At 43.3% G+C, this 27,263-nt stretch overlaps 1 protein-coding gene and 1 long non-coding RNA gene across 4 annotated transcripts; one reads left to right on the top strand and one right to left on the bottom strand.

The window, feature by feature from the left end:
• Positions 1–1,592: 1,592 nt before the first annotated feature.
• On the bottom strand, positions 1,593–22,401 carry SYNM (synemin). 3 transcript variants are annotated; one of them, XM_054641830.2, is made up of 4 exons: positions 21,535–22,401; positions 16,134–16,258; positions 10,369–10,439; positions 1,593–8,874 (listed from the first exon to the last, which is right to left on the bottom strand). In XM_054641830.2, the coding sequence occupies exons 1-4, from the start codon at positions 22,318–22,320 to the stop codon at positions 5,234–5,236; spliced, it is 4,623 nt and encodes a 1,540-aa protein (XP_054497805.2). In that variant the 5' UTR covers positions 22,321–22,401; the 3' UTR covers positions 1,593–5,233. The 3 variants fall into 3 exon arrangements, with proteins under 3 accessions (XP_054497805.2, XP_054497806.2, XP_054497807.2); XM_054641831.2 differs by lacking the exons at positions 16,134–16,258; positions 21,535–22,401 and adding an exon at positions 10,684–11,059; XM_054641832.2 differs by lacking the exons at positions 16,134–16,258; positions 21,535–22,401 and adding an exon at positions 10,544–10,605.
• Positions 16,686–18,014, top strand: LOC129126094 (uncharacterized). Its single transcript, XR_008535042.2, has 2 exons — positions 16,686–16,750; positions 17,621–18,014. It is a non-coding gene; the product is annotated as an uncharacterized LOC129126094 (long non-coding RNA).
• Positions 22,402–27,263: the final 4,862 nt, after the last annotated feature.

Here is a 27,263-nt window from a genome sequence, read left to right on the forward strand (position 1 = left end):
TGTCCTTAAATTTAACACAGAACACCTCCCTGCCTGTTCTGCAGGGCCACAAAAAGGCTGACAAAGCAAAGGTCAAATAACACAGACCAAAACACTGAAACATCAACCCACCATGAGTCCCCCTCTGACTCCTGACCCAAATCACATTATGACAAATGTAAGGAAGAGGAAAATAGAAATTCCAGCATGTCAGAAGCATTTTGGCTACAGTGTATTGCTTTTCCTATCAGGTTTATAAAATGTGAAGCAAATTCTACCTGGTGTTAGGGTTCAGCATCTCTTAACTTTCTCACCTGGAAAAACTTGACCAAGCAGGTTTGATTCCAGCAGTAAATTCCTGCCACACCAACCTCACGTTATGATTTGGAAATGGAAATCAAAACCAATACCAGTGGTTTGGGATAACCCAATAGCTGGAGATAATATCTTTCAAAACCCAGAGTTTTTCCTAGTTGAAGAAAAGGTTGCCTGTTATTTTGTTGGTTGCAGAGGTAGATCAGGAAAAAGAATTTTACCTTTTAAACTATTTAGATTTGGAGTATCAACAAACATCTTTTATTTCCATTGAAATTTAAACTCTTCTTTTTAGAACATTGAGACACCCCCATATTTGCAGTGCATCTTTAAAAAGTTATCACAGCTGACAAGTGTGTCAAAACCAGGAAACTGAAATTTTGATGTACTGGAAGCCAACCCATTTTGAGTGCCATTCCTCACTGCTCAGACAAACACATCAAGTTTCAGAGAAATCAGATCTTCACCACTGAGAGTTTTAACAGCAATACTGCTTCACTTAATGGAGCCTGAAAACATACTTTTTCTGACAGAGGCCATTTCCAGTGGAAACTATTCTGCTGATCACTTAACCATCTTCAGACTATGCTGTGATTTAGACAGTACTTTCAGATACTTTCTTCCCTGTTTTGCAATATATGGAGAATGTGTGCTTTTTTCTCAGTGTATTAAAAATGGAGGATCTCTTCAGAAAGTCCCTCTCTTTCACATAAACTCTCATTCTGACCCATTTATTTAAGAGAAAACTGGGTTAAAAGTATGAGTGATATTTTCATTACAAATCAATCGTATGGTTAAAGAGAAAAAGGAACTTTACATACACTGAGGGGTATCATTTAAATATATATGTGTGTGTGTGTGTATATATATATATATAATTATTTTCCATTAAAGATTTAAATGGGTGTAAAACAGTTTTCTTTACTAGAAAAGGGTAAAAGTTAAGACATACCTTGGTCAAGTGCCAGGCTCCAAGGACAATTATGAGGCTGAAATCTCAGGGAATTCCACTTTCTGTGTTGCTTTATACTCTGCCTCTCCCACTACCTGTGGCACTCCACAACCACTGCTGGTCCCCACGTGCTGTGTGCAGCTGGAATAAGGAATATGCCATGCTCTGCCATCATTTCTATGATCAGCATGAAAGAGGTGAATCTTTGCTGGAATGAAAAATTAGGTTCATTCTTTGAACCAAAATTAGCCCAGTCTGAGAGCAAGGTATTTACAGACATTAAGTCCTTTCTCTTGGACAGTGCAGCCTTAAAAACATCAGACAGGAAGAAAGAGAAACATCTGCATTGATTTTCATTGTTTAATACTCAAGAGTGAAAAAGTGTAAAATCACAAAGCTTATACCACCACAAAAAATGCAGTTTCATTGCAAATGACCAGAACACAAGCTGCCTGCAAAGTTTCACACAGCTGACATCAACAAACCCAGGTTCAACATTCTGACCGTCTTTTGAAACACCTGCTGTTCACAAACACCAGCAGCACAGAGCTTTCCCTATCTCACACATCCTTCTTGATCTTCTATGCTCTAGTTGCTTCCTAGACCAGTGGTTTACACATTTGAAAAAACAGTGCCCCACTTCTGGTCTATATCAGCATAGAAATACAGAGTTTTTACCCTCCCCAAAATACTAATTATATTTGAAAAGCATTTTGTTTATTCCAAACTCAGTGGTAAATTTGTTATTTCTATTTAATAAAAAGCATAATATGAGCAAGCTTCAGAAGTGCATGCTGACTGAGGGTGTGTCACCAATCTGCTCAGCCACAGGATATAATCCTTATGCAGAAAGTGATCACCTTGGGTGAGTTAGTACACCAGGGAGTAGGTTATGTTTGCTCTCATTAGTAATTCATGGACCTACAGCCCCAGTTCTGCACATGCAGCCACGAGCGTGCTGGATATGACTGTCCACCTAAAAACACTCTGCTGTCTGAAGGGAGAATTATCCAAAAGTTACCATTATGTCTAAATGTCTCAGGTTAATAAGAACTAAGTGGAAAATGGGTTGCTTATATTAAAACCTTTTTAAAACTTGAATTTTTATATGTGAGGCAACTTTGTTTTTACAGCCTTTCTTAATGCAAAGGAACTGTGCCTGAAATGTTAAAATCTTTTTAAAGTCATGCTAATGCACATTTCCAGTACTCTACAATAACCCAGCTTCCCAATAATTGATTAAAATCCAGCTCTTAAATAGAAATAAAGTTCACTGAACAAATTTTTCCTCCAGACTATGTATCAAAACAGAAATGTATCTTGGCATAACCTACTGCATCTGACAGTGATGTGCAAAGGAATTTCTGAAGAGCTGTTGTTGCCTCAGTTGAAGCAACACTGATTTTTAATTTTTTTAAATCCTTCAATTTTATGAGTCACTTGCTCCTCACTGGTTTATTCCCTCACCTTACCTTATAATCCTCTCAGCAGGTGAAGATAAACAGAACAGTTTTGGCATCACTGTTCCTAAGGAGCACCTGAATCTGTCAGAGATACCACAATGTATTCATAAATGGGCTTGGCATTTTAAGTAGCTTCTTGTTGGTTGCTAAATATATTTTCTGCAGATATTCTTGTATCTGCTTTACAGAGAATGGTAAGTCTTGAATAAAATTCCAAGAAAACTTACCTCATTATTTTTACCTCTGTTACTTTCTACAGACCTGACTTCTTCCTTCATGCAGTTATTTGACACTTGAAGTACAGAATCTGATTACTGGCAGTATGGCATCTAGCTGGAAAATTCTGGCTTATACATGATTATTAAACACAGAGATGTTGCCACCTTTAAAATCATACAGTCAACTAAGGAAACAAAAGTATAGGATGAGATTAGAAGTATTACAATAATTAACATCCTATTTATAAATGGAAGCACAAGCTCTTTTCTGAGCATATAGGAATAATTTTGAAAAAATATTATCTATTACACAGTGAACAGTATAAATAAGCTTAGATTACATGCCTTTAGTGCTTCTACACAACTCAGTTTCCTATTCATTTTCCAGCTGTTGGTGGAACTTCCAATTTCGACAAATGATTCCAGACAAAATGAGGAAAACATTCAGAAAATTTTGCAGTGCAGACAAACCTCATGAGTTAATCTTTGGAACATTAATAGCTTTGTACAGTTTCAAACTTAGTAAAACTAAGGCACACATGGATTAAACTGTCCTATATCTGAGAGAGCAGGGTATGTCAGTCAGCACGGAGCTTCTCAGCTTTGCATTTACATTCATAGTATAAAGCAGCAGTCAGCTTTGAGAAATCTACTTCTGTTAATAGTAAGGAATCTTGAAAGTGACTTGTCATGCCAGACTAAGATAGTCTAACTGGATTCTAAGATGGATCAGCACACACAAAACTAGGCTTACATAACCACAGGAAGAAAATCTGGGAGTCAGCACAGGCCAGGCTGGCGCTGCTCAGCCACCCCGAGCCAGGTGTGTGTCTGCTCTGCAGAGGTGGGCACAGTGAGTGAGTGTGTGCTTGTGTTTGTGAGTGTGTGTGTGTGCAGAAACAGCAGCTTCTCACCTCTGTTTGTTACTTCCATACGTGTCCAGTATGGTATTTCTTACCCCAGTGACAATATTTTGGCTGCTATTTTTGTTACTGCCAGCACTGCCCAGGTCAGGCCAGCCAGTGGTGCTGTGCTGGCTTCCAAGCTGAACTTATAAAGTCACTGAATTATAAAGTGAAATTATGTCCTTCATTCAACCAATGTGCAATTCAAGTGAAATTAGCTTATTTGCAAATGATTTAAGTAGAAGGCAACTTTGGCCTAAGGCACATATTACATTCAGAGGGAAAAAAAAAAAGAAAGAAAAACAAATTCAAATCTCAGGTTGGGTTTGCAGGGGGAGTGATTGAAAAGGACATCTTGTTTGTAAACAAAGGATTATCTGGGAATGAGCTGACACACAATGATCATAAGTGTCATCAATGTCATTTGTAAAAGTTTCCTTCTAACAGGACACATATCAGCTAATTTCACTGTGTTAGGAAATTAGGCACTATGTAATCATGTTTGACACTTCACACTTGCCTTTAGCAATACCTAGTATCAGGTAACCCATGAACTGCAAAGTAAGTTCAGGTTGCTAATGTACCCAGCCACTGAATCTGTAAGGAGATCTCCTTACCTCAGTGGGAACACTATCCAGTCTAGTTTTTAAATTTGTTTTCATTTTAGAGATATTAAATATACTACTGCCTAACCATAAAATTCACTATTTCTCATCTGGAATACTGTGAGAAATTCTTACCTCAGTGTTACCTCTTTCTTTTTGCACTGCATTCAAGCTATAAAAATAATGTCATTTTTGTCAATTCTTGCTATGCTTAGTTTGATCCTACAGGATCATATTTAATTTTATAGCTGTAATAACTGTCTCTTATAATGTATGCATTAGGTATTGCATATAGAAAGCACAAAGAAATGGAACTGAAAATCAGCTACTACCACTCATTAGTCTCATATTCTGTTAAATTTGTGGTTAGTAGCTTGAGATTCAAATAGAATTGCATAGTAATATTGTAGTAACCAAGTACAATACAGTATTAAGAAAAAAATAATTTGAAAAGTCCTATTCAAGCACACATTTAATAGTTGGTGTGCTATAAAGCAAACAAAAAAATAGAATACTTTGAATTCCCCAGTAGCAAATTCCTGTTTCTATGGGTGGAAAAATCTGAAAATATTAGACACAGAACTCTGAGGAAAAATATTAATAGCATGATCTCTCCCAAAAATAAAATTTCCAATAAAATAAAATGTGCTGAAGCTTAAATTCAACACTTCTCAGTCCACCATTAATAATCTAAATAGTTTGAGTGTTTCCCCATCCCTTTTTTTCTCTTTAAAAAAAAGGATAATATAAAATAGGTATAAACAAACTGCTATGTAGGCTTCATCAGAGAGTCCTTTCAGAACCACTGTCCATCATTATCATTCTCCTCATCATCTTCCTCCTCATGGTCCAGGTAGACAAAAGCGACTTTCTTCTCTTCAGAAGTATCCGACCTTTGGCCGACCGTTCTTTGCAACTGCACAGTTTGATCAAAAAATGACTGTTCCACCACCTTTTCACCCTGATCTTGGGAAAAACTGGAGAGAACGTAGCCACTTCTTGTGTTTTCATTTCCTGCAAGCTGGTTGCTTTCAACGATGACCTGTGGCTGCCCAGCAGAAGGCTCTTGCTTGCTGGACACCAGCCTTGCCCCTTGCTGTTCTGCACTCTTCACTGCAGATGTTCCACCCAGGTTGGAAACATCCATTTGGAAAGTGTAAGCTGTTTCCCTGGAGCCTACTTTAATATGCTTCACAGAGCTGCTGCTCTCAGAGGACTCTGCTATTTGTGAAAGATCTTCCACCACTCCAGCAATGGGTCCTGAGAAGATGATTTCCTCAGCATGAGTTCCTGCAGGACTTATTTTAACGTGCCTGAAGGCTCTTGAGCCTCCTGAAAAGGTCTGGTCTTCCAGTTCAGTGATTTCTGTGTGCTCAGAGACAGGCCCCTGGTAGATGATCTCTTCAGCTGTCATAAATCCCTGGGGACCCATCTGGATTTGTCTGACTGAACTTTCTGCCTGTGAGAAGTCCCTCGTGCTGCTGACCTCCACTTTACCAGAGATGGGTCCCTCAAAGATAACGTGCTCAGTGTGAACCTCTTTTGGGCCCAGCCTGAAGTGCCTCATTGATCTGCTGACATCCACAGCCCCTTCAGCCTGGGAAAGGCCATCTGAGCTATTGAGTGCCAGAGAGTCTGAACCCGACCCCTCAAAAGAGACGTCTTCAGTCACTTGCCTTGATCCTACTGTGACACGTCTTGTGGTCCTGCTGAAGTCTGTTGAGACCTTCTGAGAAAGATTTCCAGAATCCATCTCTTCTACAACTGTAGTAATAGGGCCTGTAAAAATAACTTGTTCTGTGGTTTGGATTTCCTTGGGGCCCAGTTTGAAGTGCTTCACAGATTGGCTGAATTCTGAGAGCCCCTCTCTCTGAACAAGATCTTCTGAGGCACTGAGCTCCAGCGTTTCAGAACCAGGCCCTTCATACAGGACCTGCTCAAACCCCTGGACTTCTGCTGGGCCAACCCTGACACGCCTCTGGGACTTGGTCTCATCAGCTGAGTGTGATGAGTGAGAGGCCTCTCCATAATCCGCAGTTTCTGAAACCGAACCGTCATAAACGACCCTTTCAGTGGTGTGATAGCCAGTGCCACCACTCCGCCTCGTCGTGGAGGAGCTGTAGATCTCTTGGTCAGCAAAAGGAGTGTATTTGTCACTGTGTGAAGAAACTTCTACACTGCTCCTATCTGAGCTCTCTTTCTTCAGCGAGTGTAATGTTGCCTTCTCTTTCTCGCTTGTGATTACTTCACCAAGCTGATCTACATCAAATTCATCAGTATTAAGGGTCTGGGACAGATTGACTTCAGCAACGATGGTCACTGAGCCCCCCTCCTCCTTCTGATCAACTTTTTTGATATCAAATGCCAAGTTACTAGCATCCACTTTGCTGTCTTTTGTTAACGCAGAGAGCTCCTCTTTCACACTTTCTGGGAGACTGTCCTCCAACTGCTCCAAAGCTTCCTTCAATTGATGTTTAGGGTCCTTTGTTTCCTTGGATAAAAGCCCTTTTATTGAAGTCTGAAATTCATGGGGAATTTTAATTTCTTTTTCAATAACAATGGATTCAACGTGGGATCTTTCACCTTCAGGATGCTCTTTTAAAATATGGGCACTCGCTTCCTCCCCCACCACTTTGTAGGTTTCTTCTGGAGACCTTGCACCTTCCTCTCTCTTACTTTGTGTGCCTTGCAAAAATTCATCTTGCCAAGAATATTTAATAGTTGATTCTTCTTCAATATGAATTTGCCCATAGACTGAGTCATCAACTTTTTCATTAATAATAGGATGCTCATCAGGAACAGATACAAAATATTTCTGTTCAATAGGTGAGTCATCTTCCTCGGTTACTTCTTCCACATGAGTGAAGCTCTCATGGCGCGGTTTCTTCTTTTTGACATCTTCATACGTGAAGGTGACGTTTTGTTCCTCCTCACCATAACGCCTCTCCCTCTCAGGGAATGAATCCTCCACTTCTTCTACTTGGAAAGGTGTTGAAAAATCAGTCCTTTCATCGGTGGTGTAATCCAGTGGCTCCTCTACAATCTCCACATTCACAGACACGTTCTTTCCGCTCTCGCTTCCTTTCAGGCCGTGATGGACAATATCTTCTATCTCCTCTTTGGAAGGAGTCCCCTCAAAGCCCTCTCGAATCACTTTTCTAACATCCTGGTTTGATAGCTGTCCTAAGTCACCTTCATCAGAAATAGCTATGTCTTCTTGAACTTGAGACTGCACTGTGAACTCAGTCTTGATTTTCCCTTCATCTTCTTGTTCTTTCTTATCAAAATAGGTCACTTTGGTGTCTGTTGACATCTGTGAACTAGAAGACTGTGTGAAACTTTTAAGAATGTCAGCAACAATATTCTCTGCTATGCTTTCAGTTGGCAGAGCTCCCATTCTATGGTTCCCATCCCTAATTTGCTCTTGATCTTCCACACTGGACTCTGCTTCTGAAATCCTCACTTGGCGAGTTTCAGCAGACTGAGTTACCTGTTCATCTGTTTCTCTTCCTATGGAAGTTTTAACACCTTGTACCCTTATTTCTTTATTTCTCTGAGGCCCTTTGTCAGGAACAGGCCTTTCAATGCTGATTGGTATCTCAATGACATCTTTGCTTCTTGATTCCAAGGTCACAGTTGCATCTTTTTTGCTTGATTCACTTTTCAAAGTTCTTGCAGCAGAAATATCACTCCCTGTTACCTTCTGGCTAACTTCCTCATGGATATATTTTTTCTGCTCGGTCTTCCTCCCAAAATCAACAGTTTCTTCTATAAAAGATTTCTCATCAGTTTTCTTTTTCTCATCCTTTGTCTGTTTCTCCAGCTTATCTTTTTCTTTCAGCAGAGATGTCTTCTCATCAGTTGGTTTGCTGCCTCCTCTTTTGTCTTTTAGCGTGGTCCGAGTTTCAATTATAGTTTCTTCATATTTAGATGGTTTTGCATTGGTAATCAGCTCATAAGCTGGAAATCTAGTGAAGCCTGGTTTACTTCTTTCAGCATCAGGCTTGTGGTCCTTGTCTGATCTTTCAGCATGTGTTGACTCTTTTGAAAAAGATACTGTGGATGAAGTTGTAACTTCTGTTTTCTTCCTTTCTGGAATCCTCTTTTGCTGCATTTCAGTGCTTCTCCAGCTACTGTAGTCTGGAGTAAATGTTCTTAGTTCTTTGTGGTCTGTTACAATCCTTTCATCCTTTGTGACAGTGGTTGAAGGGCGATATGTTGAACCAAGCAGGTCCCTTCCAAAAGTTCTTCCCCCCGTTGTTGTGTGTGATCCAGCGTGCGTGGAGTGGGCTGAGTAATGTGCAGAGCTGCTCATATTTGTCACTGGCATTCTGTGCCTCGTGTCAGTGATCCTGGGAGCTGGTGAAACTTTACTTCTATTACTTTCTTGATAAGTAGAGTAAATATCAGTGTAGTTATACAAAGTGTTTATAATATCTGCAAAGAGAACACAGGTGACCAAGCATTAAAATAATGGTTTGTATTTAAAATATCATCAAATGGAGGGCATGAACTATGAAAACATGCACTATTTTTATGAAATAAATAATGTCTTCATTTTCAGTGGAGCTTTGTAAAGGCATTCCTGTAGGTTTTGCTTGTTAATTAAGTCTGTGCATAAATTACATTAAAGCTGAAAGCAAAGCTTTTTCTCAAGTTGCAAGATCTTGCTAATTTTACCTGTTGTGCACTACTGGGTATTGTGGCATTTGTTGAGGAATGACACTTTTTGTATTTATACTGATGTTCATTTACAACTTCTTATTAAATAATGTATGTTAATATCACAGGCTGGGTTTTTTGCTTCATTACTGAAGTTTCTTAGTTCCTATTGACATTTAATGGCACACTGCCAATACTAGAAGCTGCAAACACACACACAACCCTTCATAGCTACACAGTAAAGCACAACAAGGGAGAGAAACAAAGAACCTTTTAGGCTCTACCTATAGAAATTAATACAATGTGCCAGGAATATCTGACAGTTCAGACCAACCAGTACTGCACCACTCACATCTCTCACTCCTAAAAAGCTACCACATCTCCTCTGACTTTTGGCACTGTCTCCTGTATTATTTCTGTAATTCCTTCCCTATTCTGTGAATATGCTGAGCATTGTCTGCAGAAGTACTGGCTAGTCCAGATCCAAACTGTGCTGCCCAGATGCAGGCACAGAGCTCACAATTTAACAGCACAGGCAGATCTCTGTGAGCATTTCAGCCTGAGCCTCTTGCATTTCCTGCTACACACACAGCCTTCAAATGTCTTCTGGGACTACAGTAATGACCCTACATTGTTAAACTCATGAGTATTACCCAGATTAATTCTGTTACTAATTGCAATGGCCACAGCAGTCACAGTAAAGGTCCATCTTATCCAAAATCCTGTTTGCAGGCACCAAGAGTAGATACACAGGGAAGAGTATAAGAACAGGGCAAATAAACAGTGATACTTCCCTTGTATACTCTCACAGCCTCCAGAGATTTGCAGCTCCTAAGATAGAAATGGCATCTTTATGTTTAGTAAGTCTTTGATTTGTCTTTCCTTACTCTGCTAAGATATCTCTTTAAACCCATGTGAACTTTTTAACACTCACAATGCCTCAGGATGATGAACTCCATATTTTTAACTACATGTGCTGTTAAACACCTCTTGCTTTATACTTCAGAACTCTCTTAAGACCTATGGGCACCCAAAAGTCCTTTAGAGCTACAAAATATCACTCCCTACATCCTCCACTCAAGCCATGATTTTATAAGGTATCTCACATAGAAGAGCAATATGTTGATTTAAAATATTAACACTCAAAACAAATTCAATATTCACTTTCCAATACACCCATAAAAATATACATCAGGAACCGTATAACATAATAATTTCTAGTTGTATTTAATTTAAATCAAAATTAATTTTAAAATATTCATATTTTACCTTGAGGCAGTTTCCCTGCATACTCTTCTCTCCATATAATCCATGGCTTGCTCTCCCCTTCTAACAAAGCTCTGCAAAACACAAAGGGCATTTAATTAAAATACTGGGAACAATAAGCATAATATTTTACATTTAGAAGCCTTAGAAATTGAAAAAATTATCCCGTAGGAGAAACCTGGGATAGTGGAATGTGGCAACAAGTCCCATCCAACCTGGCCTGGAACACTTCCAGGGATGGGGCAGCCACAGCTTCTCTGGGCAAGATGTTTTACAAAGAAAATGCAAAAATGAAAAAAAAAAAAAAAAGACAGCAACCTTCCTGTTTGTAAAAGAGTAGTAAAGGTGGTGTTGAAGTGTGACATGAGGGAACTGTTACAGGAGGATTTGCAAGTTCTATCATTTTGAAATGAAAAATGAAGGAAAGTATAACCTCTGCTATCAAACACAGTGCTGGAGGAAACAATTTACAGTGTTAAATTAATTATTCCTAGTCCCTATTCCATTGGAAATCAGCACAACACATTTCACAAAAAAAGGAGTAGGGAAATTCTCTGTGTCAGAAGCTGCTTGGTTTCCTTTAATGCCATCTCTGTCTGTCCCTGTCCCTTTTGGCAGTGACACAGCTCCCACACTTCCAGGAAGTGCCAGGGCAGCAGCCTGGAAATGCTACATCAGGTCATTCCCTGGGCAAGGCAATGCTGCAGGCAGCACAGTGACTTGGTGGGTTTGTGCTGCTCCTACCAGCCAGTGACAGCATTTCTGGGTTTGGGAATGCCAGATGTTCTGCACTGATAAGACACAGCTGCAACAACAAAGCTGGCAAGAGTAAGGCTGGAGGACTGTGATAGCCAAGGCTTCTGACTCCCCGGGGCAGGAGCTGAAAGCCACTTAGGATCGGGGTACAAACACCTCTGCTGGACATTTATGTCAAAACTAACAAAGCAGGTGTTCTAAGCATCACCTGTATATTTCACACTTCCCATGACTGATCACTTTGGCACTAGCAAAATATCATTAGCAAGGTTTTCTTTGCCTTGATGGATTTGTCTAGATCCAGAAGAAAAGCTGGGTTAGAACTACCTAAAACAGGCTCAGAGGGGCATCTTTCCTTCTATTTTGTGAGTTGAAAAAACCCACAGTAAAAGCAATTTATCTTTCTCCAAGCTGAGAGAAGCTTCAGAGGAATTAGATCCCTTCAACACATGTAATGCTCCCAAGACCAAACATCTGATCTGATGGAGCCAGTGAGTGCCAAACAAATTTCTCTGACAGACCTGCCAGAGAAGCTGGTGGTGACGCTGCAGAAACACATCCAGGAGCTGGCAGTGAAAGTGTTAACCATGACGAAGGAAAGCAGGAATGTGGGGAGTTTGACCAAGGATTTCTGGCTGCTGTTAAAACAACAGTTGTTCAGTTGCTGCAGCAACGTATGAAGTCACTAAAAATAAGTTCCAGGAGGTAACTGTATATGGCAAAGGGCAGCAGCCCACAGAAAAGCTGGATCTGAAGTGTTACTACTGAAAGTGAAAGGCAAAGCTTCCTGAAACCTCTGTAAAACTGGACAGAGAATCAGAATTTCACTGGGCACTTTATAATATGTATGACCTCACACTTATCAGAAACCCAAGAAAATGTTAAACAGAGCTTGGCTTACTAAACTGGCACGAGAAAGGGCAGGGTACTGTACTGAGCCAGCAAACTCAGCTTGTGCTTGTGCTGCTCAGCTTGACCATAGCTCGAGTTTATGCAAGTCATTTTGCTTCTCTATTCCTCTGCATCCTTTCCTAATAATAGCCTCTTGGTAGTAAAGTCTGCTTTTAAACTTAAACTGCCCAAAGAATTAATTTCAACTGTATGAACTTCAAAGCACTCATAGTAATAGTAAAAAAACATTTCTCCAAGCAGCACTCTTCTAAAAAAAATAACCATGTCAGCTACTTCCTGGAAATCAGGTCCCAAATGAGATATACTCCTATTTTGTTAACACTTAATTTAAGTGTTACCAGAAAATAATCCAACTGCACCATTAGCTCATCTCATTATTAATGTCATTTATCTAAAGTTAGCAGGGACATGCTCGTCAGCCTGTGCTGGATGACAACAGAAACAACCAGTCCATGAGGGCAGGAGGAGGAGATAAGGTGGTTGGGGTGGGGAGAGAGAACAAAAGGATGTAGTGCAAATTTTATTATGGGCATTCAGGACAGTAATGACTTCATTGCAACTGCAAAAACAAAAAAACAACACTACAACATCTCAGATGGGGCAGTTGGCCAGCAAGCCATAAAAACTCATCCTCTCTATCCTGGGTATTTGCTACGGAGTTACAAAAAATCCCACCTCTCCATGAAGGGGGGGTCAAGGCCATTCCACATCCTTTTTCCATCCTCCCAGGACGGGAGGATGAGGAGTGTGAAGAACAGCAGGTAACTGCATGTTAAATTCCCCAGGTGTTGAACACTCAGCGTGTTCTCAAAATAAAACCCATACAGGAGTGGAACCTATTGGATGGTACAAGTTATAAAGGGGAAGTAATGAGACTGACTGAAAAAGCTGTGGTGAGTGGATCAGAGGAGCTTAATGCTGGTGATAATTCTGTGAGAGGAAGGCATGGGAAGGGTCAGTGGTGTTGACGGAGGAGCACAAGTCAAAGTTCACCTGGCAAGTGTGTTCAGAGATCCTAACAATGACCATGGAAATAAAGTTGTGTAGCCTTTGGTGCTTCAGAATGCAGGGTGGTAACCTGAACAGAACACTTGTATGACAATCGAATTTCAAAGTGAAATATTTTACCCTTCAACAACATATTTTAGAGAGGACAGAAAAGCTCCTGAACCTATTGGTACAGGCTCTGGGCAGCCTCTGCTATGTGAAGAGAAGTTTCTGCTAGCTAAGGAGAAAGGCCTGAGAGTAATTCAGATTCTAGGCAGGTTTTCTATCTCTTTTTAAAATCAAGATTTTTACAGGGTGACTAATTCACCACTTCTCTCTGGAAATAAAACCTAAGCATAGTTAAGTAGCTGTGGTTTTGAAGGGTTCCAAGGACACAGAACAAAACTGTGAGACACTTGATAAATATTTACTTCAACAGTGAGAAAAGGGCTTAGGAATGAATATTCCCATGAGGTGTAACTCCACAAGGCCACATATTTGTGTTCCTGAGTGAATCTCGGCTCCCAGAGCAGGAAGGGTGAGCAGAGTCAGAGAGGAAATACACTTGGACCTTAAGGAAGGGTGTTCCTTGCACCAGTGATCCTTCTTCCCACTCCAGGAGCAATGATGACTAATGGAAAGAACTGACCTTGTAACAGAACTGCAGGAGTTGTGAAACAAAGACAAAACACAGGGTGGGAGATAGAAAGAAGGCTCCAGCTACCACACCCTTAACCTATAGGGCCAGGAGGAAAGGAAATGCCAGGGCCTTGGTGGGAAGCTCTCCATGGAAAGTTCAGGATGCTGGACTGAATGGGAATAGGTGCCTTTTGTTCCAGTATGCATAAGCCAGGGTATCTGCCAGCATCCTCTGTGAAAACCAACTGAAGCTGTGCTCACAAGCCCTTTTTTCCACAGGTAAAAAGACCTGGGAGAGGAACAGGATTTGAAAAAGCACATGAGTGAGCTGTCCAGAATTCTCCTACTTGACTTTATGGACTGGGTCCCCTCCCACACAGGGCTGACAGAGACACACAAGAAGAAAGGAACTATTTTCTTGAATAAAGGGAGAAAAAGAAGAGAAGGGGAATAGGTAAAACTGCATAGGAATAGGTAAAACCACAAAACAATAGCTTTTCAGCTTCTGATATTTTACATGAAGTTTGTTTACTGGCATTTGGAAGTTTTTTATCTGTAGCAAGGCCCATTCTCTTATTCTTATCTCATCTTCAGTGGGCAGATGCTCATTTTTCCACTGACATCTGCCTTGCCAAGGCCATCAGTGACCCAAGCTGCATTCACATCCATCAGATGAAGAAATCCTATGGATTAAGGAGCTTCTGAACTGGACAACAAACACACTGCAGGTGATGCTGAATTGTTCTACTTTCATTAACCAGGACAGGGAATCCTTGGACAAACCAATAATGCTCAGATAATCAGTGATACAACTGTGGAGAAATTCCAGAATTTCATGGGCTTACAAGGTTTTCAAACAACTGAATACCTGGGAATTATCATTCCTAGTTCTGGATGAATACTAATCATCAAAACAACTCTGATAATTCTGTTATTGTGACAGTGCCAATCCTGTTTTGCAGATGAATAAACCAAGGGAGAAAGTTTAACAACAGCAGTGAAAGTCAACAACAGAGCTGGGATTAAATTCAGAAGAATCATGTTTTTTAGCAAAGTTAACAGAATTAACACACACAGAAAAGGATCACAACTGGCTACCACTTCCACAGTAATGCTTCAGACACCACTGGCTTCCCAAGGATCACAGGGATCCCACTCCAACAAACATGAAGAAACACACTGTTGCTTATCAAGTGACTGCAGATCACTTGTCCCCCACTGTCTGTGATTTTATCTCCTCCAGAAACCAGCCTTGGTCTGTGCCTCCTTGCAGACAAGGCATCTTGAACAGGCTGTTGGTGCTCCTTCATGAAGACATTCTCTGCTCACTACTCCTTATCAAGCTACTCAGAAGTTATTTCAAGTTTCCCATATTTTCAGTTATGCAACTGAAATTAAATTTCAAATGCATCAGTGGATTGATAGTCCTCACCCATAACTCAGCTGGTGCTATCTTTATCCAGACTTGCTGGATCACACTCAGGACACAGCATTAAGGCTTTATTTATTAAATATAATATATGCACAGAAGCATATATTATATTTAACTGGAAATACCCCATCTATTTACACAGGTTGAATATTAATAATGCACCCAGTCTAGACAATCTAATGTCAGAGGCAGTCTCCTCAAAAAAATACAGAAGTAGCCTGACACTAAATTTTCACAAATAATCCCTTTCCTCAATAATAATTGCACATTTCTCTGTATTTGAGGATCAGTATCTCAATGAAATTTGTTGAAAATATTGTGCTATTTGTAGAAAAAACACATCATCTTTACAAGAAGGAAGGGTCTTCCTCCAGTTCATCAGTTTTGGATTATTTACGATTTTTTAAATTCCAAATCAGTTTTGTGCCACGTACATCATGATTCTTGGATTTTCAACACCACAGCTACTCAGCTGGTAGAGAGAGGTACAGTCCTGAAGATTCATTAGCAGAGATGTGGTTTGCTCTTATCTCACACTTGATCTAAACGTGTTTTCATGACAAATCAAGGATGGAGAAAGCCAGGACTTAATCAAACAGAATTTTGTGTTATCTTCCCACTATCCTACAACTGCACCAAGGATGGGGAGCTCACTGCTTACATCAGAGCTGCAGGTGGTCACTAATCACCATATTTAAACAATGAAATGTGCCATGTAAGTTGATGGCAACTACATAACCTCAAGTTTTATTGATTGCAATTTAGGGATATTGTCTCCTCAGCTTGTAACCAAATATTGCCCCAAAAATCCCCATCAATCTAATATCCACTCGACCAGGACTAAGAAGGTTTCTTACATGCCACGATATTTGTACCAAGTTAATAGGATTCCTATTAATTATATTGGCTTTAGAGCCTTGAGACTCCCAAAGTCACTGTTTAAATTTTAAATGCTGGAAAGAGGATGAATGGGGCTCCCATATCTATAAAAAGGGATTTAAATTATCCTCTGTCTAGACAATAGTGTGACCACAAATCTTACCTGTAGGTTTCAATTTCAAGGATGAGGCCTGCTTTCACCTGCAGGAGTTCTTGGTAGTCCCTCAGGTAATCTGTGATTGACATGGTCAGGAACTGCTTTTCTTCTTCCAGGGCATCAATTATTCTCTGAACAGAAAAAAATTATTTTTAGTTTTGAAAGAACATAAAAACAACACTTCAATGCCTTAAAATATAAAAATTTTAATTAAAAAAAAAACTGATACAAAAATACATCAATGCTCTATCACTTCAAAAACCAGAAGAAATCAGCTCCATGACCTCCTCATATACAAGCTTAAATAAATTGTTCCTGAAGCAAGTTTTATGCTAAATTCATTTTATTCCTTACTAAGCTGGTTAAATTATTTCAGTTAAACCCATTCAGATGCCCTGTGCAAAAGTTCATAAGCACACATTGCAAGGAAAATACACTTCTTCATAAGACTTATATGTGACTCATTTGGTCATTTTAAGACACACTTAAATCACACTTGAGATCAGAAATTTCAGCAATTGCTTTGCCATGAGAAGTTAATCAGAATTCTCAGTTCCACAGATGTGTGGGTTCAAATCAGTTTTGGAATTTGAGCATCTGAAGACACTCACAGTGCCCACAAGGTAAAAGATGAATCTCCATTGATTCCTTCAAGTTTTCTGCAGGATTTTGACACCTGGTTTGAGGCCCACCCAGCTCTGTCCTAACTGCTGCTCAGAAGATGGATAAAAGACTGCTCATTTTCATCTCAATGGCTATATATGACCTTATGCAGCACAAATAAATATAAAAGGTTACGTGTATTTACACTAAATGGCAGAAGGAAGAAAAGAGTAGAAAGTGCTTTAATCACTGGTGTTGCCTCTCACATGAAGGGTGAATTGTCATATATATATATATATATATATATATATATATATATATATAAATACCAAATCTAACCTTGCTAACTAATGCTATAGATTGCACTTTGTTCTGGGGGCTGGGAAGACAGAAATTAAATACCAACAAAGGCCCAATTCTGTTTTGTTCACATCACTCTGCACAATGCAGGAACTCTGAAATGTCATTTACAGAGCAAAACCTCATACACATGTACAACACTGAACAGGAATTCACAACAGTGTATTTTAGATTTCATGCTGAAAACTGCTTTGCAATCAAACTGGAAAATCAAGGCACTGATGGTTTAGTTTTAAAAAATTCAAAATATATCACTGATAGGCAGCAAGTGCTCCAGTATCACAGTATGTGCAATAGCATAAAAATGAAGATACAGCAGGGGACTCTGCTGTTAATGCCAGCATGATGTGCTAGGCAGAAGTAAGAACTAAGAATATAAAGTGCTGGCATGTCAAACATTAATAGTTTTGGGGTTTTTTAAGTAAAACTAAAAAGAAAGTTCTATGCAGGAAGCTGCCTCTCTTTGCCTATACATGTGGGTACAGTTCTCTATATAACACATGAATTTCTTTCTTCATTTGCCTTTGCAGCTCTTGCTAAATGATTACACTGATGTTTCCCCTGACATGACAATCCTTGCCTACAGTCTTCAGTGTACTTAAAATTCCCCTTTTATGGCAGAAGACAAATCATATCTGCATATCTGAAAGAGCACCACAAAGCCCTCAGCAGCCTCCTGCAGACCCCAGTGGAGGCACCATCCCATGGCCAGGCAGACCCTCAGCAGCTCTGAGGGAACAATCCTGGTCAAGGACAGCACAGACACAATGGAAAATCCCGAGGTGAGAAGGCAAGAAAAGTACAAGTACTGTTTTTAAATGGAAAAGGCTATCCAGCAGGAATGGCCAGGGTGCAACAGAACCAAGAGTCAGCAGAAGGTGCAGAAGAAAACCAATCCCTAAGAGCTCTGATACAAAAGTTAAATGATGCAGATGTTTCTTGCCTCCACAGTTAAACTCAGAATAACCTATACGTGTGCAGAGCTTTAAAATGCTGTCCCAGAAAAATCCATACAGGAAATTTCTACACAGGACTACAGAGTATGGGGAGCTCTGAAAGACAGGGGCTGTTCAAACCCATCCAACAACACAGGAGCTTCAGTCCCTCACCCTGGATTCTGCCCATGGGGCTGGAGAGCACTGGGGATCCAAGAGCTGGAGTTCATGATTACCATAAGGGGGCACAGAGCCCAGCCAGCTGTGCAGTAGTTCCAAAGGAATTCATTCCTGTGGGAGCAGACACTCTATAGACTGGGTGGCAGACACCCAGCCCTCCATCACTGATGCTCAAACATAAAGCAGAAGACAACTGGCCTCAACTTCTGTCTCCAAGCACACCAAAAAGCACAGAAACCAACCCATCAAAGTCCAGCAGACTGTGAGCCAACAAACCCATTTTGCAAAAGGTAACCTCTGCTTGGCAGATCTGGTATTTTCTTCACACAGGACTCTCTTGGAAAGATCTGCTTCCCAGCCACATCAATCACAGCCCCCAAATCCCTGTGATGTCCTGCTAGGACTGAGTAAAGGAATAGAAACTGTTTTCTCACCCTTCATGTGCTCCTTTCCAGGCAGCACTGGGAAATTTTAGAAGGGCAGCAGGGGGGAAAGAATTTCCTTGGGTTGTCCAAGCTGTACCTACTGAGGGAATAGAGGATTCCAGGCCCCAGCCCTTTCCATCTGGAACTATTTACTGATCCCATAGCTCATTCATGGCTCAGCAGGGGAGGAACTCACCCTGCACTTGCCTGGCTTGAAACTGCTACACAGAGAAAGGCACACGACATATCAACATTAAATGTGCATTTGACAAGATGTTTTCTCCTTCTCTCGAGCTCACAGCACTGACACAGGAACTGATCCTAAATCCACTCTTATCAGTTAAAAATATCAGCCTCATTTCAGAGCAGCAGGATGGGCCATGAAGGGTTTTACATCCAAATAATTCAGGGTTTTCAAACCACCAGGAGTTTTTGCATCACTATTCTCATGGCACACAGCTAAAATTATGGAAGTAAGAGATCTACTGAGTTCATCCCTTTAGCACTCAGGACCAGTGAAAATTTTCCAGTGTATGATTTACTGCCTGCCTGGTTCAGCTGTATTATAACTCCAAATACTTTTTTCTATTTAACACTGCTGAAAGCTTCAGCGAGGATAAGGGCAGTTCAGGAGGCAAAGATGAACATATAAGGCAACTGGATGATATATGGAAAATATGAATAAATCTAATTGCCATTGCAGCTGCAATGAACAATAATAACTTGACTTTAATCTGTACATACATATCATTTCTACATGACACTCTACAATAAATAAGCGTGGAATTGATGCTTTTTAAAGAGCAGTTTAAAACCCATGCTGAACATACTTCAACCAGTAAGAGAAATGAGAGAGAAAAAAAAAGTTTTGATCCCAAGAACAGAACCTGAAACAGCTGCTTCTATGCATTCCATAATTTTTCTTCCTGGACGTGAGCAAAAGATTTTATTTCTCATGTACAGGAGACTGGCAACTGCAAAAAGGCCTTTCTCATTAAACCCAAACACAACATCCTTCAGAATTAATAAACCTTATGACATATTTGAATATATATCTAGGTAATATTCCATTTCTGGTGAAAATGGTCAGATATTTTCAACACACTTTTTTCTCCTTGTATTACTAAGATTTGAAACTATTTTTCCTGTAAAATCTAAAGATGCCAAACATTCATGAGAGTACCAGAGAAGTCTGCAATTTTGGTGTCAAAATAACAATCCATTTTGGAGCATTGCATCAGGATCATTCAAGAGCATCCATTGATTTTGATTATTTGACTTCTGCAATAGACTGCTGTCATCTACAACGGGTTTCTCCAGTTGCCCTTTCAAAGCAAATTCTTTAAAAATACAACCAGATACAGAGATAACTGGTTTAAAAAACACCTCCCTGAGCTGAAAAAGTTAAATAGAAGCCATTCTCACTGACTGTAGAAGAAAAACTTGTGGCATGGGACAGCAAGCTATACAAAATGCTCTCTTTACTCCATATTTAGAGGCCTTCCGTTTGAGCAATAATTACTCTCCTTATAAACCCCTAATAAAAATACAGACAGAAAGAAGGTCATGTTTTGGAAATCTAAGAAACTTTAAATATAAAATGGAAAAAATGAAGAGGTTTATTTCTTCTTTACATTTTCAGTAGGTTTTGCCTGTTGGATAGATTTAATTAATGAGGGATTTACATATGTCATCTTCTACAGCTTTGGGAATGTTTACATATGTGACTGTCAGAATGAATTGTCCTGTCAAAACCAAAAAAAATAATTATTTAAAAGTTAAGAGCCTTTCCAATTACTTCTTACATACCTCATACCTAATCTGTCTCAGTTCACAGCATCTGCAAACTATGCAGCTTCCAAACAATCCAGCAGAGTACAAAAACCAGACACGCACACAGCCACAGGTCCCAGTCCCTTCCCAGCTGCCAACATCGCCATAATCTGCACAAAGCTGGGCAAACACGGGGTTCGGGCACACACCGAGCTCCAGCAGGGTGTTAATAAAGGGTCTAACAACGAACAAAAGAATTGTTGCCCTCAGGAAATGGATGGATGGGCTGCATGATCTAATATGTGCTCTCCACTCCGAGCTGGATGAGCGGATACTCCGCTGTTCCGGCAGGAGCTGATCCCCTCCCACACACGGGGGATCACACATTACACGGAACATCACCCTGACACAAACAAACCCCCAGCTGCACATGCTCTAGCCCCTGTTTGACACCTCCAACATCCACCTCCAACATCTTCTCGCCTTTACACAAAGTTTTCTTAACTACGCTGGGGACCACAAGCTTTTCCCGAGGCTCAAGGCACACTGGAATAGGCGTAAATCAGGAAGAAATTCCTGATTATTTCTGTGATGGGGACAGGCCACCCTGAAGCCTCAGGGCCGTGTCCCACGGTTCGTTTGCTCCCAGGGATTGCTCCGTGTCCCAAGCGCTCCTGCCAAGCCTGCCAGGAGCCTGGCAAGGCCGTGTGCCCCATCCATGCTCTTGGCCACCTGCCGAGGGCAGGTTGGGAAGGCAGCACCTGTCACCGGGATGATGTCCTCAGGGTCACTGTCCCCTTTCTGAGTCACACCCTTCGCTCCCCAAACCCCCAGGGCTCTGAGGGACTCCCCGCCCCACACAGAGAAGGGCTCAGCAGCAAAAGGCTCCTGCTGGGCCACCTCCTCCTCCAGCCTGGGGAAATCCCACTGCCAGGAGGGAAAGCGGGGTGGTAAAGCCTGGACCACACCGAGTGAGAGCGGCTTTAGCAGCTCCCGGAGCAGAGCGAGGAGGAGGGACGGGAAAGTCGGGCTCACATCGCGCCATGGATCAGAACTGAAGGGAAAACGCGAGGGCCAGGAGCGCCAGGTGAAGCAGGAGAGTCCCGGGAGCGGGGCCCATGTGCCACCCACCTGGTACTCCTCCAGCTCGGCGCCGTGGCGGTCCTGCAGGGCCAGCATCTCCTGCTCCAGCCGCTCCCGCAGCGCGACCAGCTCCTGGCCCTGGCGGTGCAGATCCTCCAGGTGCTGCCGGCACTGCCGGCTCTCTTCCCGCAGCAGCTCCAGGTTCTCCCGGTTGCGCTGCGCCTCCTGCTCCTGCAGCACCTGGATCTGCTCCTGGTAGCGCAGCAGGGTCTCCCGGCAGCTCTGGTTGAGCAGCATCTCGTAGGTCTCCTCCAGCTCCTCCAGGCTCAGCCCGGCCAAGGGAGGCGGCAGGGCGGCCAGGTTCAGCCGCAGCTCCCGCATCTCCACCGCCTCCCGCCGCTGCCGCTCTGCCATGTGCCCGTGCTCGGCCTGCAGCTCCAGCAGCAGCTCCTCCAGGGCCACGCACTCGCCCCGCAGCCGCTCCAGCAGCGCCTGCTGCCCGGCCAGCTCGGGCTCCAGGCGCCGCCGCATCCCCAGCACCTCCGCGCCCAGCGCCCGCAGCTCCTCCAGCTCCCGCCGCAGCCCGTCCCGCTCCAGCTCCGCTTCCAGCTTCGCCCGGCTCAGCTCCTCCAGCTGCATCCGCAGCCAGGCCAGCTCCTGCTCGGGCACCTGGAGCCCGATCAGCTCCTGCTCCCGCAGCTCCGCCAGCTCCCGCGCCAGAAAGCGGTTCTCCTCCTCCAGCTCCCGCACGCGGGTCACGAAGACCCGCAGGCGGGAGTTGAGCTCCTGCAGCTCCCTCTTCTCGTCCCATCCCGGTTCCCAGCGCCGCCACATCTTGCCGGGCCGCGGGGTCGGGGCACGGTGGCCCTGGGGCTGCGGGCGCTGCGCGGCTGCGGCGGGAGCTGCGGGGTGTGCGCGGCTCCGGGACAGGCCCCGCCCCTCAGCCCCGGCCCTCAGCCCTGGCCCCGCCCCCGCGCGCTCGACCCCGCCCCCGGACCCCGCCCTTCTGCTCCGCGGCGCCCCCTGCCGGCTGCTGGCGGCTCCCGCCAAATTCCTGGGCAGGAATCAGGGCCCGGTTTAAGGGGCAGAGCCCGGCTTAAGGGGCAGAGCCCGGTTTAAGGGGCAGAGCCCGGCTTAAGGAGCCAAGTCCCGCTCGGGGAGGAAAGTCTCGTTCAGAGAGCAAAGCCCTTCTAAGGGAGCAAAGCCCGGCTCGGGAAGCAAAGTCGAGCTCAGGCAGCTGAGTTCAGGGAGCTGAGTTCAGGGAGCAAGGCCAGGCTTGGGAAGTAAAGTCAAGCTCAGGGAGCCAAATCCTGCTCGGAGAACAAGGCCTTGTTTAGTCAGGAGCCCAGCCCTGCATAGGGAGCTCCCGGCATTGCTGTCCTGATCCCCTTTCCTTGGCATTCTCCTCCTCCTCCCTGCTGGGGCTCATCCTGCACTCCCAGCACAGCCCCGGGTGCTCTGCTCCCCATGAGGGATTTCTGAATTTACCCTCTTTGCCATCACCTGCTGCTGTTACTGCACCGTGCCTGGGCTTATGTTTACATAAAGTGTCAAATGCCACTTCATAACACTACCTTTAAATGGAACACCTCCAATTTTGGCTTCGTGTCACAACCATAAACCTTTGCCCGGCAGAAGAACATCTCACCTCGGGGCTGAGGCGCCTGCAGCCTGCGTGTCCCTGTGCCCGCTTCTCCCGGCCTCATTTTGCACCATATAAGGGCTGGATCCAGCTGGATCCTTTCATTGACTGCCTGGAACTCAGCAAGGAGGCAGTGAAGCATCACACCCTGTATTATCTACCAAATTAGACAAAAAAGACAAGGAGTGACTCATTTCAGCCTTTCTCATCTCCCCAGGCATTCTTCTCTCCCTCTCTGACACACACACATTTCTATTTCACCCAGTGCTGCAGCACTGGGAGCTCTGCAGAGATTTGCTGCTCCACACAAGGCAGCACAGCTCCCACCTCTGTGGTTGCCCCTTAGGACCACTCCCAGCCAAAGCTCTCGTGTGGAAAGGACAGGAATTTGGCACAAGCCCCACAGGGCTGGGATCAGGGCACGGATGTACCACACTGACCTGCTCTGGGCACTGCAACTCCTTCCCTGCTCTGTGTCACCCTTCCCAAGCCTTCCCACAGAGCTGCACCTCCCTGCCCTCAGAAAGGCCAAATTCTGGCTGCTGCTTTGCTCTCTGCTGAGCAAGTTTTCTTCTAATCTCAGTAAAGCCTCCAGGATTTGAGCCTAACCAACACAGATAAATCGTTGGCTTTGGCCTAAAAGTCAGCCAATTTAACCTTGGCAGATTTGCTCCCTCAGAGGTCACTGAGAAGCCGAGATTTACTAAAGGCACTTGAGTTTTCTTGGCTTTGTGGTCGAAGTCAAGTCCCTCGGTGACACTCTAACACCTGCTGTTCTTTTATGAGGGAAACCACTGTGCTTCTGGGAAGAGCTACCTTCCTGTGGTTTACGAGGCTTTTTCTCCCTCTGATGTCACTGTTGTCCTAAAAACCCCGGGTGACACTGGCATGCACACGGAGCTGGACTAAACCAGCCCCCAGGGGTCCACTGTGGGTGTCCAGCCAAATGTCCAACTCTCAGCACCTTGTCATCTCTCACTGACAATCTGACTGCTTTCTTGCTGCAACAGCATTCATAAATTTTTATTATTTCACCATTGAAAACAGTAGATGCTGAATCTCCGCTTTTATGAAAAATCTCTGGTTTCTTGAGAAAACACCATAAGTAAATCTCTCTAGATGTGGGACAGCTTTCCAGTCTGGGAGATCTACCTCTCCATTGGCTGTATATGGTGGATCTGAAATTGAGCAAGGAATTTGTGGGCTAGGCCAGGGAATGCTTAAAGGGGCAAAGTTTGGGCAAGTAATTTCTGAGACAGATCTTGAAGTTTTGCAGCTGGCTTCCAGCACTCAGTGGACCATCGAGAATCGCCTGATTGCTGCAAATATGTGGACACATTACCTGATTTGCACCTGCAGAAAAAGGGAAAGAAACCTGACATAGTCAACCAATGGTGGGCAAATTAGAAACTGCTAAAGGCTTTTGCTGCCCCAGTTATTTCTCCTTCTCTGTGGGAAGAAACATGTTGGAGACCTTGATAGAAGGGAAAGTGAAGACCTACAGCACTTCCAAGGTGGAGGTGTGGAGCATCCCTCCTTCCAAGGTAAATCCCTGCTGCCAGAGGCCACATGCTGCCCCTAGGAATTCAGCTGTAATGCACAGGTAATAGAATCAAAGACCTGGGGAGGGGGAATTTACAATCTTCTTTGCCACTTCAGTGACAGCTGAGGCAAATTGGGTCTCTGTGTCGCTTCAGCTCCAGCAAAGGCCTTGTGCTTTTGTGAGGCTCCTTGTCAGCATCCTCCAAACTACAAAGTGTCACCCTGGTAACTCTTAATCCTGCCTCAGCACAGCTTGTTCCATGTGCTCTCTCATCTGCAGAGTTTAAAGGATGGAGCTGTCACTGGGGAAATGTTCTGATTCCGACGTTCCTGAGATGGATTTGACGCGAGGAAAACAGGGTTCATTAAAATGGTGCAAGATGTTGTGATTGCTATTTATATGGGAGGCTCAAAACAGGCTTTTGTTTACAGACAGTTCCTGCAATTAGATCAGTGGAGAAATATTCCCCCTGTGGTGGGTGGGAGGGAGTGTGAAGTGCAGTATTTCCCATCCTCACCTTTTGGCTTTCATGGCCACCCTGCTTTATAGCAGAGAAAATAAAGCAAGCACCAGCCATTTCCTGTGAAATGAATATCAGATATATCCAGTACCAGCAAAAGGTGGACTTCAGCTCTCTGCATGCCCTTTCTGGGGCTCTACAAAGCCTGGAGACCCTCAAAAACTGGCTAAAATGTTGCCGGGGCAGGGAGTGATTCTCCATGGGCCAGAACTGAGGCTCCTGTGTGCTTCCAGCCCAAGGGAATAATGCTTTGCCACTCCCACAATCCCTGCAGCACCTAAACCATCCTGACTTCACTGGCAGTTTCACAGTTTATGGATTCATTCTTTCTTTCAGGAAGATCAATTCCCTACGTGCCATCCTATCCTATTTGCACCCCTCTGGATAAATCTTTGCAGAGCTATAACTGGAAATACAGGAGCGTGTGGGCAGAGCCATTTGTGCATCCCTGCCTGCCACAGCCCCCCGAGCAAAGCATCTCCCTCCTGCTGTGACCTTCAGGTGTTCCAGGCACCAGCAGTGACCTGGCTCTCCTTTGGAAAGCCTTTGGGACCAGGAGCTTTATTGGACCTGGTGCAGAAGGGCCTTTGTTTAGGAGCTCCTCCGGAAATATTAATTTCAAAGAACGCAGCGGCAGTGATTAGGGCACTTTGTTGCCTCTGTCAAGGTGATTTTCCGTCCCGGTGAGGGGTTTAGCCACGTCCGCCTGCGTTTTGCTGAGGAGCGCTTGCAGAAGCGGTGGGCACCTCTAGATGGTGCGTTTTACTCAGGAGAACTTTGTGCCCGGCCCTTTACATAACTTCTGCTCCTTGTCTGAGGCTGCAAACTCTCTCCGACCAAACCACACAGATTTTAGTATTTCCTTGTTTTCTTAACTTGAGAACCTGGCTGCAGTAGTGCAAAAATAATGAAAATATAGGCCTTAGATACTTAAAAAAGATGTATTATGTGGCACATTTTGTTCGACCTCTGAGGTATCTACTCTGTGGAATATCTGCTATATAACTGTTGGCATTCCCTGTCTTCTGGGTTCATTCCTGTGCTAATTAAATTAAAAGTAATCTATTTTTTTTTAAATACAAAACTCTGCTCTTGTACTTGAATGCAAAGAAAGAGGGAAGGACCAAAGATGGGTAATATCACAGAGATAAAATGATGGTGATGTTGCAATAACTTACTCCTTCTATGGTATTCATACCTCTTTTCTCTGGACAGCATTTCCCTGCTTGAAGGAACCACACAAGTTAATTTAACTGCCCTAGTTTTGGTCGCTTTAGAAAAGCCATGAGGAGGACATAGAGAATTAATATCACTAATTTGGGGCTGGGGATAAAGGCCATTTGGTTTTCCTACATTTTGTTGTGGGTTATTTTATTCTAATTTTTAAGAAATTGAAAGAACACGTAGTTGTCTTCAGCATTCTTAGGCATAGGAATGGTACAGTTAAATTATCCAGGAGCAGAAAAGACACCAACTTTCTTGCATTGTCCAGCCCCACAGACAGTAATCAAAATGGAATAAATGATAAAAAAATAAATTAGATCAAAAAGTCTGCTGGGCTTTCATAATGTAAGATGTTCTTCATAACACAGGTAAGGAAATTGCTTGTGCTTCTTCGACGGGTCCAAGATTTTCTCCATGATTTCTAACTTGAAATTGCTGCTTTTAGAAGCTTATGAAAAGGCCACGTATGGAATAAACTCTTCCAGTGCATTATGAGTAATTTCTACTGCTCCTGTTTTACATCTCAGCCTAGCGACAGAACTTCCCTGTAAATAAGGGTTATTTCCACTAAAAGGCTATTATGAAGTTATCTTTGATGCCGAGGCTACAGTCTCAGCTCCCAAGCGTAAAAGCACACTTTAGGATATAAATAGCTTTGTTCCGCCTGCCTAAATCCCCTGTTTTCTGCAGGAGCAGCGCGGGGAGGAGCGGGGACACAACCTGGGCTGCTGCTGCGACATTCCCGCAGCTCCCGGCAAAGGGCAGGACCCGGCCTTTCATGTGGTTATCGCAGGGTGTTGCTACAGAGTTGCACTGGGCTTTTACGAGGAGATTGTTCCTCCCGATAG

Source organism: Agelaius phoeniceus, chromosome 13, assembly GCF_051311805.1.
Source record: "Agelaius phoeniceus isolate bAgePho1 chromosome 13, bAgePho1.hap1, whole genome shotgun sequence".
Classification (NCBI taxonomy): Eukaryota; Metazoa; Chordata; class Aves; order Passeriformes; family Icteridae; genus Agelaius; species Agelaius phoeniceus.

What these genes read in the sequence shown, in the direction of transcription:
- SYNM (XM_054641830.2), bottom strand. Translation starts at nt 22,320, where the DNA reads ATGTGGCGGCGCTGGGAACCGGGATGGGACGAGAAGAGGGAGCTGCAG. An exon ending in CCGAGCTGGAGGAGTACCAG is followed by an intron (nt 16,259 to 21,534) that starts GTGGGTGGCACA and finishes TTTTCTGTTCAG; the next exon opens with AGAATAATTGATGCCCTGGA. An exon ending in CTTGAAATTGAAACCTACAG is followed by an intron (nt 10,440 to 16,133) that starts GTAAGATTTGTG and finishes TGTGTTTTGCAG; the next exon opens with AGCTTTGTTAGAAGGGGAGA.